The sequence below is a fragment of the Mustela nivalis genome, assembly GCF_964662115.1.
Source record: "Mustela nivalis genome assembly, chromosome: 5".
NCBI lineage: Eukaryota > Metazoa > Chordata > Mammalia > Carnivora > Mustelidae > Mustela > Mustela nivalis.
Window position 1 is genome coordinate 138072755 of NC_139024.1, and position 18847 is coordinate 138091601.

At 39.0% G+C, this 18847-nt stretch overlaps 1 protein-coding gene across 4 annotated transcripts in view; it reads right to left on the minus strand.

Annotated features, from left to right (window-relative positions):
- The window catches only part of F13A1 (coagulation factor XIII A chain), a 165150-nt gene that overhangs the window by 104028 nt on the left and 42275 nt on the right, over nt 1-18847 (minus strand). For all 4 annotated transcript variants that reach the window (XM_082731176.1, XM_082731175.1, XM_082731177.1 and 1 more), the window contains exon 5: nt 10859-11110. In XM_082731176.1, the coding sequence (XP_082587302.1) occupies nt 10859-11110 (252 nt within the window). The remainder of the gene's footprint in view (nt 1-10858; nt 11111-18847) is intronic.

The following is an 18847-nucleotide window of genomic DNA, read 5'->3' on the forward strand; positions in this document are numbered from 1 at the left end:
ATTCTGGGGCAAAACCTGGTTCTCTACCTTTGTAAAATGGAGGATGCCACTAAAAGTAAAAACAGTGACAATAACCCACTGTTCTAGATACTCACCAGTTCGAACTGTTGGAAAGTGTGTGTGTGTGTGTGTGTGTGTGTGTGTGTGTATGTATACAAGTATGGGGATTGGAAGCTATACCTAAATCTATGCAAGTTGGTAGCAGGAGGTAGGTCTAAAGAGATCATAGAGTTAGAAGGAGCACCAAGGACCTACTGACAACTTCTTGATACTAAGTGACCTCTGGAAATTTAAACTCAAGAGGAAAACAGATTACACATGGCATCATTGGTGAATATTGCATGATACCTCCATCTGCTTTCAACATGCCTTATAAAGAACTGCCTTCCCAAGGTGACTGATAGCCAGAGAAATTGGTGGGGATAACGTAGTAATTTTAACAACAGCAACAACAACATTGTGGGCTGAGAATTTTGGGATTCACTTATAGGGCTGAGTTTAGCCCCATTGGAAATTACCACTTGCCTTCCACACACAGAAAAAGTAAGAATTTATGACAAACATGTAAAAAGGAATGCTGAGCCTATTGATTTTAGTATCTGTGTAACTTCTTTGAGAGACGGATGGCTATTCATCACTGCCTAGGCTGAAAATTTCCTTTTGCTTATTTACATGCTATTTTAAAGTTAAAGTAAGTCCCATTTCCAAAGGCATTAAAGTCAAGCTCCGCAAAGCAAACTCAGGGGTGAAAGAAAACTACAGTGCCAGGAATGTTATCATGTAAGTCGTCTCTGAAGAGACCACCTACCAGCTTAAATCAGAATTTGGTTTTGTTTCTGATCCTTTGGAAGAAATAATAGCTTGGTTCCTTCAAAAAGGCAAAATGTGTCACCTCTTTAGAGAAGGGAGAAATTTTGAGCGAGGGGATTGGGAATAACTTTTACCTGCCTCCCCTTTCTATAACAGCTGAGCATCACTGAAGAAAGAAGGAAGACACGTTGGATGAATGTAATCACTCTTCAAGGGAGTGGCTTCACATGTGGAGCAAATGTGGCTCTACGTTGGTGTCATCATGGTAGCTTTTCCATCTCAAAGTAGAGCAGAGGGGGTGGTAAACCCCAGAATCTGTGTGTGCTATTGGCATGTTAAGAATCACTTCACATCTCTGAGAAATGGGAAATGATAGAGCCCAGAAAAGAATGGCATTTCTAGAGTCTGTGCTTTTGTGTTTTTCCTATGGAAGGATCCAAAGTCGCTGTCTTCCTAAAATGGTTTAATACAGCCAACTTGAGGTCCACCTTTGCACTCATTAACTCTGGAATGAAACAAATCCAAGAAACACAAGTAAGGAGTTCCTCAACAATTGGGTCCATTTCATTCCTTGCAAACATATTGTATTATGTTACATCTTAGACCAGCTTGGGAAGTTTATTTGATTTGTGCTGATTTACTAGTTTTGCTGGCTAAGGACTTTTCAGGTACTTAAATATCTTCAGAAGATAGACTATTATTCATAAAGCAGTTCTACAAAGAAAATGTCAGAGATTCTTTACTTAGTATCCTCAAAGAGAGCCTCTGCCCTTGTTGGCATCCTTATTATTTTTTTTCCTTTTTTTTCAAAGAAAAGTGTCGTTTGATCTTATAGCTATCAACCTGGTTTTATTTTTATTTATTTACTTGTTTGTTTGTTTATTTTTAACAGCAGGACTTTCAATGTTGTAGAACATCATAAAAGCTTCTCAGCCTGACACCTACTTCTTCTTTCTCTTATTACACAAGATGGGATGCCAGTGGTTCTGGTTTTAAAGATAAAAGAGGGTATCCTCACCGAATCAGAATATCCAGGTTTTAGCCCCAGCTTGTTTCCTAATTTTCTATATGACCTTGAGAAATTTATCTAACACCACAGAGTCTGTTTTCTCTCTTGAAATGTGAGGCTCATAATTCTCTCTCTGACCCTCAGAATGATGGTTATCAGTTCAATTCAGCACACATTTGTTGAACATTTAACTTGGTGCCTGGCACAATGCTAGGCTGAATGAGAGAAGAATCCTGCTTCTCAAAATACATAATGCAGAGAGATGCTGGCTTTGAGCACTCTTTGTAGAATATAAACAACTACACATAGAAGGAATTAGATACCATATGAATCGGCTGATGATTAGACCCTTTCAGGTCTGCTCCTCCCAGAACATCTCAAAAACAGCTTTGGACCTTGATTCTGGGGTCATCTACATGCCATTGGAAAGAATGTCTACTGTGAGCTCTCTGAGCTCCCTGCTCATTGCAATGCTTGGTGTGAAAAAGATGAATGAGCCTCCATATCACTTGAAAGAGTGATATGTGCTCTTTTATTAAATAGGAGTTTTGAATAAATAAGGGCTTAAAATTTTCATATAAGCTTTTAAAAAATTTTTTAAAAATTTCATAAAAATTCAAGTAACCAACTGTCTGATTGTTATTTTAGGCAAATACTATTCTAGGGGCTGGAGAGGGTACAAAGATAAGCCACTGACCCATTTCTCTTCACCCTCTGGCTAGGCCAGGTGACCCTCTTATATATTCTTGTTGTGCTATGACTTATGTTAATACTTTTTACAACTGTAAATCATGTTTATTAGTAATTTATTTGTGAAATATTTGTGGAAACTCTGTGAGGCAAACATTGTTTGTCTTTTTCACTACCATATTCCCAGTGCCCAGTTCAATGCTGACCCTTAGTATTTGTGGATGAATAAGTAATACTGTCATACTAGCCATGAGTACTTACATATTGTCATTGGGGGGAAGGTATACCATCAATATATGTGAATTGATGAATGAATGGCTCTAGGTTGAGGGTATAAATTCTGGCCTGAGTCCCAAGGTCTTCAAAAGAAGGGGATATTGGCCATTGTTATTTGGTGCATTACACCATTCTGTACTGAAGGGTCTAAAAGACCATATATAATTATTAAGTAAATAGCATAGAAATGAATGTCATAAGAAAATAAAAGTTGGTTGTATTTATTTACTATCTATTAAAGGTATCCAGGTATTGGAAACATTAATTTCTTTATATTAAATTTATTTGATTTCTTTGTTTAATGGAAAATACAGAAGTCATAGGGACATGGTGAGTTAGAGAAGAGAAGGGAGTTGGAAGAAATTGGAAGGGGAGGTGACCCATGAGAGTTTATGGACTCTGAAAAACAATCTGAGGGTTTTGAAGGGGCTGGGGGTGGGAGGTTGGGGTACCAGGTGGTGGGTATTAGAGAGGTCATGGATTGCATGGAGCACTGGGTGTGGTGCAAAAACAATGAATACTGTTATGCTGAAAATAAATAAAAAATAAATCTAAAAAAAAGTCATAGTGAATAAAAAGTTAGAAATACCAGATGTCAATTTGAAGTCAGATGCTAAGAGAGAGAAATCTACATACTCTATGCCCACAAAATCACTCCCACACATATCATATAAGTTTTTGACTTTTTTCAAGGTGGTAAGGTATGAGATTGCATTTACAACTTGTCTATGATTATAGGTGCAGTGAGTCAAAAAAGCATTTACTTAGAATTATTAAATCAATGCAGTAAACATTTATTAAACATTAAGTATGTACTAGGTGCTGGGATACAAGGCTGAGTGAGGTAAGAGGAAACTAGCAATGGGGGATATGGGGAAACAAGTTAGGAAGAGAAAAAAGACCCCCGAATATGATTGATGTCCCACCAAACAGAATACTCAAACATGACCCAGAGTACTAAGCACAGGTATGAAACATCTAAATCTTTCAGAATACACTATCTGGCACTAATGCTAGACTAACAATCTGGTACATTCTGAATTTAAATAAGGAAATATATTCCATAATCCAGAGATCCTGAGCAGTTAGGAAAACAAGAGGAAGTCACAATAAATCCCTAACTCCTTCCTTCTACCCTTGTGGGTACAGTTTTCTAACACCCGGGAGAAAGGATCTCTCTCTCAGATTCATGGGATGGATCTGAAGCCTGGTTAGCGCTATTAAATTAAAAAACTGACCAATAATTCTCACTGATTCTGCCCCTGTCCTCACTGGTGTAGTATTGCTATTGATCCCCATTAATGATTTAGTGATTAAGGAGGATAAATTGCCTATGAATGCAAAGCAAGCTGCAGGGCTCCCGGGAACTCAGCTGAACATTCTTCTGTCAATAAGTACTGTACATGCCTGTATAATTTTCAGCCCAATGTCCTAAGCCACCTTGGACATCACTTACCGATCAAGTGCGCAGTATTTTCAGCATCTTTCTCATCTCACTCTATTTTGTCAACTTCTGATTTCCTCTTGGTTATCTTTTCTACTTGAGCAATGGCTCTCTTTTTAACTGCTAACCCATTACCAGACTGTACAACTCTGTGAGTTCCTTGTTATGAATTAGCATAGCAGCTGTCAGGCTACAGTGTACTGGGCTGTGTGGAGGGCCATCACACAGATCTTTTTTTTTTTTTTTTAAATTTCTTTTCAGCTTAACAGCATTCATTGTTTTTGCACCACACCCACTGCTCCATGCAATCCTTGCCCTCTCTAATACCCACCACCTGGTTCTCCCAACCTCCCACCCCCCTGCCCCTTCAAACCCTTAGATTGTTTTCAGAGTCCATAGTCTCTCATGGTTCACCTCCCCTTCCAATTTCCCTCAAATCCCTTTTCCTCTGTAACTCCCCTTGTCCTCCATGCTATTTGTTATGCTCCACAAATAAGTGAAACCATATGATACTTGACTCTCTCTGCTTGACTTATTTCACTCAGCATAATCTCTTCCATGTTGCTATAAAAGTTGGGTATTCATCCTTTAAGACCGAGGCATAATACTCCATAGTGTATACGGACCACATCTTCCTTATCCATTCGTCCATTGAAGGGCATCTTGGTTCTTTCCACAGTTTGGTGACCGTGGCCATTGCTGCTATAAACATTGGGGTACAGATGGCCCTTCTTTTCACTACATCTGTATTTTGGGGCAAATACCCAGTAGTGCAATTGCAGGGTCATAGGGAAGCTCTATTTTTAATTTCTTGAGGAATCTCCACACTGTTCTCCAAAGTGGCTGTACCAACTTGCATTCCCACCAATAGTGTAAGAGGGTTGCCCTTTCTCCACATCCCCTCCAACACATGTTGTTTCCTGTCTTGCTAATTTTGGCCATTCTAACTGGTGTAAGGTTGTATCTCAATGTGGTTTTAATTTGAATCTCCCTGAGGGCTAGTGATGATGAACATTTTTTCATGTGTCTGATAGCCATTTATATGTCTTCATTGGATCACTACATTTGTATCTTTAGGGTAAATACCCAATCTTCATTGGAGAAGTGTCTATTCATATCTTTTGCCCATTTTTTGAAATGATTATCTGTTTTGTGTGTGAGTTTGAGGAGTTCTTTATAGATCCTGGATAGATCAATCTATACTTTTAATGCCATTCTGATCAAAATTCCACCGGTATTTTTCAAAGAGCTAGAGCAAATAGTCAAAAAATTTGTATGGAATCAGAAGAGACCCCGAATTGCTAAGGAAATGTTGAAAAACAAAAATAAAACTGGGGGCATCATGTTACCTGATTTCAAGCTTTACTACAAAGCTGTGATCACCAAAACAGCATGGTACTGGCATAAAAATAGACACATAGACCAGTGGGACAGAGTAGAGAGCCCAGATATGGACCCTCAACACTATGGGCAAATAATCTTCGACAAAACAGGAAAAAATATACAGTGGAAAAAAGACAGTCTCTTCAATAAATGGTGCTGGGAAAACTGGACAGCTATATACAGAAGAATGAAACTCGACCATTCTCTTATACCGTACACAAAGATAAACTTGAAATGGATAAAAGACCTCAACGTGGGCGCCTGGGTGGCTCAGTGGGTTAAGCCGCTGCCTTCGGCTCAGGTCATGATCTCAGGGTCCTGGGATCGAGTCCCGCATCAGGCTCTCTGCTCAGCAGGGAGCCTGCTTCCTCCTCTCTATCTGCCTGCCTCTCTGCCTACTTGTGATCTCTCTCTGTCAAATAAATAAATAAAATCTTTAAAAAAAAAAAAAGACCTCAACGTGAGACAGGAATCCATCAAAATCCTAGAAGAGAACATAGGCAGTAATCTCTTCAATATCAGTCACAGCAACTTCTTTCAAGATATGTCTCCAAAGACAAAGGAAACAAAAGCAAAAATGAATTTTTAGGACTTCATCAAAATCAAAAGCTTCTGCACAGCAAAGGAAACAGTCAACCAAACAAAGAGGTACCCACGGAATGGGAGAAGATACTTGCAAATGATAGTACAGACAAGAGGTTGATATCCAGGATCTATAAAGAACAGATCTTCTTTTTGAATTTTATGCCTTAATTTCTGGGCTGGGAAAACTACACAGTGCATGAGGTGAGGAGGTGATATCCTTCTCCCATTTCATAAGTGTTCTCTCAGAGATCTCAGTGAGCATGTTTAGAAAAGATTTTGTTACTTATTTTATTTTAGAGAGAGAATGACAGAGTGGGGGAAGGGGCAGAGGCAGAGGGAAAGAATCTCAAGCAGATTCTGCACTGAGTTTGGAACGATGCAGGACTCAGTCTCACAACCCTGAGATCATGATCTGAGCCGAAATCAAAAGCCAGACACTGAAACGACTGAGGCACCGAGGGGGATCCCTATTAGGTGGCTAAAATTAATCCCCACTGAAGGGCAGTGGGGATTAATTTTAGATTTAAAAGGGTGTTAAAAACTGGCACCAGAATTTTTCTGGAGGGAATGGTCTTGGAAAAGTGTGTAGTCCCCCAAAGCCTAAATGTTGGAAGAACCCAAACAGCAAAATAAAAAACCTTGCTGAATTGCTCTACATGAGAGAATAAAGACAGTCTCCTCCTAAGAGAGGATGCAAGAGGAGCACGGGAACAAGGAGGAATGAAAGGATTCAGAGAAGAGACAATAAGGTGGGGAGAGACTGGGATTGGGTTTAAGGAATTGGTGAAATTTTAAGCCAAGTAGAGAAGAACATAGGCAGTAACCTCTTCAATATCAGCTACAGTAATTTCTTTCAAGATATGTCTCCAAAGGCAAAGGAAACAAAAGTGAAAATGAATTTTTGGGACTTCATCCATATCAAAAGCTTCTACACAGCAAAGGAAACAGTCAACAAAACAAAGAGGTAACCCATGAAATGGGAAAAGATATTCACAAATATCTTCTTGCCATGTTCCTGGAATAAGCCCTCTTCCTACCTCCAAACTCTCAGTTATTTTTTATGAACCTCCAACACTCCCTTTCTTGCTTCTGATTCTCAACAGATGACTTTGCATCACAAAATGGAAACAACCTTGTCTTCCTTCCACTTAATCTAGAAAGACATCACAAAATGGAAACAACCTTATCTTCCTTCCACTTAATCTAGAAAAGCTTCATACTTAACCCATCTTTCACATTGCTCTTGTCACAGTGGAAGGTGGACAGCCACACCTATCAAGGGCTCTTCACCTGTTCCCTGAATTCCACTCAGTCAAGGATTTTAATCCCTATGTTGGTTCTTCTCAACCTTGGCTTTAAAAATAACCTGCAGACCTTTTTAAAAATCCTAAAGCCCAAGAGTGCCTGGTAGCTCAGTCAGTTAGGAGTCTGACTCTAGATTTCAGCTCTGGTCATGATCTCATGGTGACAACTAGGTGTAGAGCCTGCTTCAGATTCGCTCTCTCCTTCTTCATCTGACCCTCCCCCAACTCACATTATCTCTCTCTCTCTAGAAAAACAAACAAAAAAAAACCCAGATAAATCCTAAAGCCCAGGCTACATACCAGACCAACCAGAATGTCTGAGACATAGGTAGTTAACTGCCTGGGTGATTCTAATGTGTAGCCAAGGCTGTGGACTGCTACCTTCTCAATGGGCAGTAAACTCAATTTTTCTTGGTTTGTCTCCATCTCCATAAAATTGTGCCTAATAAATTCTGTCTTTAAAAAAATTCTTCTGTGACCTTCATATCACCATCTCTGTTTTACAGAAAGTCTTCTTGCAGAACATGGCAATAGCTGTTATCTCCACGTTCTTACTTCCCATTGCACTGTAGTCCATGCCCATCTCTCTGGCTTCTTTCCCCATCCCTGTGGAAAAAAATCTTTCCAAGTTCCCCAGTGACTTCCATATTTCCACAGTTTATGGCTATTTTCTTTCCCTGTCCTATTTAACTCATCAGCATCATTCCAAAGAACCAGTTGCTGTCTTCTTGATACAATTATCCAGCTCTGTGACACCATGCTTTACTGATTTCCTCTAACTCCTTCTCAGTCTCCTTCTCCTTTGTCTAGACTCTAATTGCTGATGATACTGAATCTGTGTTTGTTCTTTCTTTAAACTTCCCTGCTAGCTCCTGATGGTGCCCATATTTACATCCCAAGCTCAGCTCTCTCTGTGGAGCTCTAGATTCACTGATTCAAGTGACTACTTGATGTTTTCACTTGAAGATCCCACAGATATCACCAAATTAACATTTCTAAATATAATTCTTAGTTCCACCCCTAGATCTTTTCCTCCACTTTCCCCAGTCTTCCTAGTTCTGAAAACAGCACCACCACAAACCTAGTCAGTCAGATACACGCCACCTAGAGTTATTCTTGACTCCTCTCTCTTCTTCACCTCCCATGATCAACCCCTCTTCATTTTCTGTTCTAAATCCAAAGCATTCTCCAATTCATCCCCTCTTCATCTCCACTGCCACCACCATCCATCATCATCTCTGTCCTGGGCCACAGCTTCCAAACTGATCTGCCTAGTTTTATTCTCATCTGTCCTTTCAGAGATACCTAGGGGAGGGCCCTCTGTTCCCTTTCTGTAATGTAGCATCAAGTGTGGGCCATGTTATCTCTACACCAGGCAACTCCTTCTGAACAGGGAAACCTGGAAGCTGCTCACCATGTATACAACCGAGGCAGGGATCAGGTAGTAGAAAGTTATTAAACTATCCACTCCCTGAATGATTCTCCTATAAACTCAGTGTCAGGCAACATGACTTATCCTTTACAGCTCTGGAAAACTGGAAACATAGATTGAAACGCATGTAGACACATACCCCATGATATGTGATATAAACCTTTTTGGGGATTATACCAAATTTGGGGTAAACCATATCATTTCTAAATACCTTGGAGTGCCAGATAGTTATATGAAATTATATGATTTTCTATTTGTAATGCAAAGAAAATCAATAATGAATCCTTAGTTTATTTATTTTACAAATATGGATTCTTAAAATACAATTTTTTTTTTACAATAAGCCATGACCAAAGTACTTCGCCATTTCATTTCTTTGCTTTCATTCTCTATTAGACCTCCAAACGCTGGTGTTCCTTAGGGCTTAATGCTATATCTTCTTTCCTCTCTGTATTTTCTCCCTAGGTGCAAATGACTCCCAAGTTTACAACTCTGATTCTTGTGTCCAGATTCACAGAATGGAATACCTACTTGTCATCTCTGCTTGGGTATCTACAGTTAACTCCAATTTAACATTTTGAAAATCATAGTGTGTCTCTACACCTTCATTCCCTTCAGTCTCCCCCACCTCTGTAAGCAGCACCACATCCCCTCAGTCACAGAATGCTTTATATCTGGTTGACAAGATTATTGTACACAGGAGGGCACCTTTGAACAGCACATAGCCCTATTAACATCTCCTATTACCATCAGCCTTGGACACCTGTCTCAGAGATAGGATTATCAGGTACAAGATGATGGGGTGGAGAGTGGGGAGTATAGGATTAGCTCAGTGCCATCTGCCAATAATACTGGAACTGATAATTCAAAGTAAAGGTCGGTAGGATTCGGTTTTATATTATATATGAGTAAACAATGTTGTTGTTCACTTATTATCAATAGGTAAGTGCAGCTCAACCCTGATTCAAATGCCATTCTCACAAGCAATATCATTCAAAATCATCAAAAAAAAATACAGCCTCATTTTGGAAGATAGTGGAGAGCAATACACAGGAAGTAAGATGATGTGAGACATCTCCCATCCTGTGTCAGCTTTTAATAAGTTTCATGACGTTATTTTTTAAGATGCAAAAGTGCACCCTCTCCCATTAATGCAGCTGCAATGTTTGCTTCTGCTTCTGGAACTGAAAATCAGCTCCATTCCAAGTATGGAAGCAGTGGGCAGATAAAGAAGGGCAGACACGGGGATGGGGGAAAAGCACTGTGCGTGACTAAGTTTTTAAACTGAATTGAGAGAAATCCTAGGACTTGACCTATTTTATTTGAATATAAGTAGATTCTCCCTTTCTGTAAAACCGAAAGGGAGAACCAGAATAGCAGTAGAGATTAAGTTGTATTATATTAAACTAAAGTTACATATTTGTACATCCAGAGTTATGGTTTATGAAATTTATACCCACTTGGTATTTATGGGATTCTTCCAACATTCAGGCTTTCTGTTCTTGAATTAGGGAGATAGAGAAGTTTGTTTTACTATGGATAGGATCAACTTTATCCTATTTTTCTGAAGCCAGATTATAGAACCTAACAGTCTTGAAAGCCCATTTTGTTTACAGAGTAATAACATACACAGAAGTGACACCATCAACACCCAGCTCCACAATTAACTAATTGTGCAACTTCAGGCATTCTTCGATTATTTCCTAGAATAAATGTTTACCAGTATTAATTTCACATGCACAGGCTTTGTCCTCATATACATTAAGGACAAATTTCATTTTTTCCTGTCTTTCAACCATGGGAAACAGTGTATGTAGAAAAGGGACATATCTTCTAGAATAATTCTGCTAACTCTCCAAAAAGAGATGCATTGGAAAAAAATGAGGAACTTTTTTTTTAAAATGAGAAAAATGCTTGCTCCTTACCTTCACACCAAGGATTGAAGAGAATGTAGGTGTCTGTTTCTGGGTTTCGGCTGGTACGAAGTATGCCATAGGGGGTCCAGACAGCAACATACATGCGGAACTTCCCCACAATACACTCTGGAGAAGACTGGATGGACAGCCGGACAGACCTGTCCTCTCTCATGACAACTTTGGCCCCCCACTTGCCTTTCTGCAACTCCGGGACGATAGGAACTGGAATGTAGGTTCCCTTGTTCTCCTGAGGGTAGCGACCTTTGAGAAGAGAGAAGAAGTGTTGAGTCTATTTCACAAACCATTTTTGTTCTCACTCTATCATCTTGTGCCTGAAGATTAAAATAATTAATTGGACTTGAAATCATAAGACTTGGGTTTGAATTTCATTTCTGCTACTGTGTTGCTACGCGACATTAGTTGATTTTCTTCTTTGAAGCTCAGATTTGTCATGTCTAGATTAAAAAAAAAAGAATAACAATACTTACAGGATCTGTCATTTCCTGACTTGTTGATTTTAGCCATTCTGACTGGTGTGAGGTGATATCTCATTGTGGTTTTGATTTGTGAGAAGAATAAATGAAACAAGATGGGATTGGGAGGGAGACAAACCATAAGTGACTCTTAATCTCACAAACAAACTGAGGGTTGCTGGGGGGAGGGGGTTTGGGAGAAGGGGGTGGGATTATGGACATTGGGGAGGGTATGTGCTTTGGTGAGTGCTGTGAAGTGTGTAAACCTGGTGATTCACAGACCTGTACCCCTGGGGATAAAAATATATGTTTATAAAAAATAAAAAGTTAAAAAAAAAAAAACAATACTTACAGGAATAGTCATTTGTTAGTTAATGAATTCAAATAAGATGTAGAAATCATAATCTGGGATACAAAACAAAACGGAGCTTCTAGGGTACTGTGAAGTTATCATTCCCTGAAATTCTGCTTTCTAAAAGTTAGAATTGCTTTTTTAGTGGGATAGGCAAATGTGTTTTTGCTTATTCTGAATGCGATTTGTTATATTACCTATAATAGGATTATATTTATAGGTTGTATATTTGACCTTCTTCATATTCAACTGAAACATATGTTTATTGGCAGTCGTATCAGGGATTTAGCTTTATGTCCTGGGCAAGAATTCAGGTTCCAGAGGCAAGTTCTCTAGATTTGAATCTTGGGCTCTGCTCCTCCCCAAGCTGGCAACTTCTAGCCAATTACTTGACCTCTACAAATCCCTATTACCTTCTCTTTTTCTTCATTGGTAAATGATGATAATGATATTACCTGAGGAGGAAATAAAATAACCCATGTAAGATGCTTTGCCTATAATTTTTCATGCATAACAAATTTTAGCTGTTATTTCAATAAAAAATGAAGTAACAGGGAATTTTACCATATTTCCAGGCTTAGCACACTTTATGTGTAAGTTTTCTCAGGATACATTTTATTTGTCTTTATTACAGTCATTTAGACCAAATTCTTAATTCATAGTGTTAACCTCAAAACTAAATTTTACCAATGGTTTCCTGAAAAATAGTCTTCACAGTATCTCTCTCTCTCCATCTCTCTCTCTCTCCATATATATATGGAGATGTCTCTCTTTCTATCTATCTCTCTATCTATCTATCGTCTATCAGGTCAACTTAACAGCATTCTTTTTTTTTTTTTTTAAGATTTGTTTATTTATTATAGGGAGAGAATGAGAGCAGGAGGGGTGGTAGGGGTGGAGCGAGAGGGAAACAGAAAATCCCAGGCAGCCTTCCTGCTAAGCAGGGAGCATGACCTGGAGCTTAATCCCAGGACCCTGAGATCACTACCTGAGCTAAAATGAAGATTCGGACTCAACCGACTAAGCCATGTAGGTGCCCCTCAACCTCACAGCATTCTTTAACTTTTCAGCTTACAGTTTAATTTATAGTTTAGCATACAGGATAATCAAATGTATAGATATTTTAAAATGGAGCAGCACTTTCATTTATAAAGTATTCCAAAATGTGTTACATATTTAATTCTAATTGACTGGAAGAAAAATACAAATCAGGCTAATAAGTCTACAAATTATTTTGACTACAGGCAGACAAAACTTTAAAAGAAAAGCTTGTTTATTTTAATTATTTTATAGAAAACATATAGAGGATTCTGCATTAAAACTAACAAAAACAATGCTTCATTTGGGGCTCCAATTACGTAGTATGTGTTATGAGGTCTTTTAAGATTTTATTTATTTATTTATTTGAGAGAGAGAAAAAACAAGCAAGCACTAGCAGCAGACAGAGTGAAAGGGAGAAGCAGGCTCCCCGCTGATCAGAGAGCTCAATGTGGGGCTCCATCCCAGGACCCTGGATCATGACCTGAGGTGAAGGCAGACACTTAATGACTGAGTCACGGAGGTGCCCTATGCTATGAGGTCTTAAAGGATTCTTTGGTAGGCATATTTTCAAAAGTAGAGCATTCTAAGGAGGTGGTTGCATAAGTTAACTGCTGTGTAATTTTGTGAGATGTTTAATCTTAATGAAAACAATAACTTAGACAGTGTAAGTTGGAGAGAAAGAGTAGAATCCCAATGCTTTGTTATGTGTTAGGGGTATCAGTTAATCACCACTCAGGATGAATATTATAAATCCAATAAAGCCTTAAAAATGGTTTGCTGCCAAGGTGCAACATTGTCTAGGTGGTGATTTTGGAAATACCTGGAGCTTAGCCCCTGTGAATGCTGCACATAAATCCTGCAAGAGCTGTTTGTTCAAAGGCGCCTCCATATTTCCTGTGCATGTTCCTCTTTGTGCTTGCTCAAACTAGGAGATAAGGCTGCCCTTTTCTCTGGAGGCATTGTTGCTCTCTGGAGCCCCTCAGCAGTACTGAAGTGTACACATCAAACTCAATCTCACTAGCTAAATGGGACCATAATTCATTCATTACAGGGGCTCCTGGCAGCTGTTGCCACTAAATACTGGCTTGGATTTAGAAGAAACAGTATTAAATATAATACAAGCTTAGTAAAAACAAGTTTTCAGAGATAAAATCTATGCTATAAGGACAGATTCAATTTAAAAAAAAATAAAAGGAGTTTTAAAATGCATTACACAATAATGCTCCTTCAGCAGCAGCAATGAAGGTGGAGGGTATCTCTGAAGCTATGTGTGAGTGATGAGCCTCAGCTTCTACTTTGCACTAACATCCCCTTTTGTTAGGAACATTGAAATAATGAGGACAATCATTTAGTTTCCATTATTACACCTGCAATTATTTCAAAGACTCACATTAAATTTTACCTGTTAAATTCATGGTATACCATAGAAGGAACAAAAAAGGGGAGCCATGTTCATTCCTTCTGGCTTTGAACACAGTCACAACTTAATCTAAAGACTAGTTTGAACATTCTTCATTCATGCAACAATATTGTCTACTATGTGCTATACATTATTCTAAGTGCTAGGAATACAACACTGAACAAAACAGACTCCTGTGCTCATAGAGCTTGTAGTCTGTGGAAAAAGCCAATGCTTGTTTTGTGTATTATGTGCCTGTCACTGCTTTATTCCTTCTATTAAACTGTGAGAAGGAAATTATTATCATCACCCTAAATTTGACAACTCAAGGAACTAACAACATGTGGCCATTAAGCAATTTGTCCAAGGTGATGCAACTAGTTAAGCAACAAGGTTGAGATCCAAATGCAATCAGTCTAGCTGGAAAGGCTGGCCGTTTAACCACTAAACTCTATGGTATTTGTATGTGTGGAAAAGGTTTTGGAGTTGGTGAGAACTATGTCCAAATTCTGACTCCACAGTTCACTATAGGTGTAACTTTGCACAAATTGCTTAACTGATTGAGCTTTCATTTCCTTGTCTCTGCAGTTCCAGAAATGGAAGGAAAAATAGATTTTATAACATACTAAAAGCTTTACACTTGGTGAATGGTAGGGAGTAACTCAGGAAACATTTATTGTTTGTGTTTAAATGTAACAGCTACTGGCAAGTAAAACCAGAAGGAAGAAGAGGTGATACCCCATCCGCTCCTGCCCTACAAGGTTTGGTTCTAAATCAGAAGAAATGTGAGTGTCCCAGTGAAAGCTGGTTACTTCTGTGGAGGGACATGTGGCCATGGGGAGAGTAATTCAGCTGGCTCAGCCCCTTACTGTGTGATCATGGTACTTGTCCTCTCCCACTTTTTCTGTAAAGTGGGATACTACGGATCATAGTTGGTGATGGGGAGGGCGGGTCAATAAATGGCAGTTATTGTTACAGTATTTCCTGCACTGTCTCAAGCTTTCTGATTCCTCTAAGTGATCCTTTTTCTGCACCAAGTTTAGGAAGCCAGGATGGGTTCATTGACATTCAACTTAGGAATCCAAATCTACTTCAAGGGCCAGTTCATTCCTGAGTCAAATATGCTAAACTAAGAGTCAAAGAGCTAAACTTGTCGGCTGCTCTGTACACCATGTTTAATTCTGAATGTAATGATTTCAATGATTTTTTTACACTCAGTAAAAAAAATGACATCATTCATTATGAACCAAAAAAGCCTTAATAATTTCAGAATCACCATGTAAGAATCACCTGAAACTTGTCCCTCACTCACAACTTGGGATTTTCTGAATCAGTTATGGTGACTGTCATTTTCATTCATTCATGCCTTAATCAGAAGTCAGCAAGTGATGATCTACAAGCCAAAGGTAGCTGACTGGCTGTTGGTGTAAATAAAGTTTGACTGGCACACACTCATCCGTTCAAGTATGATTGTGTTACAACAGCAGGCTAGAGTAGCTGTGACAGGGACCATATGGTCTGCAATGCCTAAAATATTTGCTATCTGGCCCTGGTAAATGGTTGCCAACCTGTGCCTTAGAGAATTTTACATTTTATATATTTAAGGGGTGATTTATTATGGAGACTCAGCATCTAAGACTGGGACCTAAGAAGAAAATATTATCACCTAGTTTTCTCTTCTAAAGAGAAATATGTCACTAAACTAATAACAAGCATCTGAACTACTATTAGGTCAGCATTTGGTTTCTTTAACACGTCCTAGTTAAATTCCTCACAGTATTAGATGGTGTTGAAGACATATGAAGCGGTTGTAATTTTTTTTTATGAATTTCACTAGACATAGATAAAATGTTCAATTTAATTACTGTATAAGGTATTTAGAGTTGCCAAGGCAGCTCCTATAGCTAGAGATGGAAATAAAGTGACAGGAATAAAGGCTTATTTCTGGGGTCTTTTCCTGCGAAGGAATTTTTGCAGATGGAAAACTGAGGCCCCTTGAGATTGTCCCATGAAGGGCATCTATATAACTAGGCAGAGGTTAGAGACAGGCCTTGGACCAAGTTCTCTGTACTGTGACACCTGTTCTCCTTTCTCTAGATCATGTTGCTTATATGGAGCTAAGGGGAGGATACTGAAGGCACTACAAAATAATAATAATAATAATAATAATAATAATAATAATGTATCTACTTTGTTAATTAATTATGACAAATATACCATATCAGTGTATAACATTAATACTGGGGCAACTAGATGCAGGGTTTATTTATTTATTTTTCAAAATTTCTTTATTTATTTTAGAGAACATGTGTGCACACATAAGTCGGAGGAGGGACAGAGGAAGAGAAAGAGAGAACCCTCAAGGAGACACCCTGCTGAGTATAGAGCCAAATGCTGGGCTCCGTCCCAGAACACAGAGATCATGACATGAGCAGAAACCAGGAGTCCAATGCTTAACCGGCTGTGCCACCCAAGCAGCCTTAGAACTCTCTGTACTATCCTGTACTATCCTTATAATTTTTCTTTAAACCGAAAAACTTTTTTTTTTTTTTTTTTTTTTTTTTTTTTTTTTTTTTAGAGAAGGAGAATATGAGCGGGGCGAGGAACAGGGTGGGGGAGAATATCAAGCAGACTCTTGCTGAGCACAGAGCCCAACATGGGGCTCCATCTCATGACCCTGTGGTCAACGACGTGAGCCAAAGTCAAGAGTTGGATGCTCCACCGACAGAGCCACTCAGGTGCCCCTAAACTGAAAGTACTCTAAGATAAACTGTTTATCTAAAAATAAAGATGAAGAATAGAGAAGAATAAGGCTGGAACATCTGAAGGGTTAGGAGTCCAAAGAACAGTGTGGGGATATGCCTTGGTGGATAGGAGGGGCAAGAGACAGAAGCATGGATGCAAGGGCTTAATAACCAGTAGTAAGAAAGAAAACCTGCAGAGGGAGGTTGCAAAGAGGAGTTGGGGCTACGATGGATTTGAGGTGGGAAGGGTTCTAAAGCTCTGTCAGTGACTGAAGGGAGAAGGGAAGCAGGACAGCTGATATGCACAGGACACACTGCAGCAGACCAGCGTGTGGAAACAAATCAGGAACAGGCAGTCAGTACATTCATTCCAAAGGCAGGCGCAAGAACCCAAATTCACAGATGTTTTCATATTCACTGTATGGAAAAGCTGATTATTAATGGGAGACCTGACATGTCAATAGTACCGCAGGGTCTTGTCGGCTGCTCTGTACACCATGTTTAATTCTGAATGTAATGATTTCAATGACAGCTCTGGGGAAGAATTTTCCATGATTGAGTTGTGAGTGAGGAAGTTATGACAGAGTAGTATTTCATTTCGTTAAATAGCCCTTCTCACCCCCAGGAGGTAGCATGTATAAGAGACCACGAGCAGGCTGCACTCTGGAACACCCATCCATCAACATCTACGACTGCCCATCAACTATCCTTGGCTAAATCTGGATGTGAACCTCAGCCTTACACAGGTGGTGATCACCATACACATATTTGCTGAAAGTGTGGAATGCCTGATAATTGCTCCCCCCGCAAATTGTGTGACTTTTGTGTTAAAAAATCTGAGCAAGAAAAACAGAAGCAGAAAATATCATGTCTCAGAAAGAATTCTTACCTTGTTTTTAATAATGTAGTCTTTGAAATTGGACTACTAACCGTGAAAAAAATATAATTACCGATTGCATTCTTTCACACTTATCTAAAATTGGTGCCATCTTCCCACCTGATCTATAAATTAACACATGCTCTTAGTTTAAGTGCTTGTTTTCATTTGTAAATTAGTTTTGCGGCCATGGAAAAACTGTAAGGTAAAATTCACTTGGACCCTATGCCTACATTCGAACACTCTTGTGTTTTCTTTAACCTTGTCCTCTCCTTACACATACATGGGTAAATACAGAGAGCTGCACCTACCTTAACACCCCCATCCCAGGAGGAAGTGGGTGAACATATTTAGTTCCTTAAGATTTTATTTTTTACTAATATTGGCTTGTTGAGGCTGAGCTTTTTACATGGCTTAACATTTTTGTCTCATTCACATGACAGAAAAGAGAAATCCACCTCCAGGTTATATTCTCCCTCTGTGTCCCTGGGGAAAATTAGCTCTCAATGATTCATTGCACAGACCAGAGAACCCTCTTCATGCAAAGTGCTGCCTAGGCAAAACTCTACAGAGGAACATGTTGTATTTTAAAAATTCATTCTTAGTGAGTTTTGATTGCCTGGAATTTTTTTTTTTTAATTAAAAACACAATGTCAAAAAAAGGAAAAAGTAAACATAATGTCCTTGTGCTAATTAGGTTCCCAGATAGTCCAAAAAGAGCACCAACCAGCATATAGTATGGACAGTATGGTCGAATATTGTTGCTAAATAGAATTTTTTTTACTTCATTTTGCTCATACCTAAAACCCAGAAGATCATACTCAGCAAGGAGGAGGAGTAGGTACCCGTAACTGAAGAAGACATGTCTGCCAGTCACTTTGCCTTGGTGCTCTGAAATGAAGAAGTTTATACCTCAGAACACCTCCACTTCTCTCATGTTGGCAATATCACCTACAAGTGAAGTGACCAAAGTTGTGCTCCATCTATGCTAGACTTAGTAACAACCACCCGGAAAGCCCAAACAAAACTGTTCTTTCTTATTCACTTACATCTCTATTTTTCTTATTAAACGAAACAAAGATATTATCTTACTTGTCTTTATAGCCCCATAG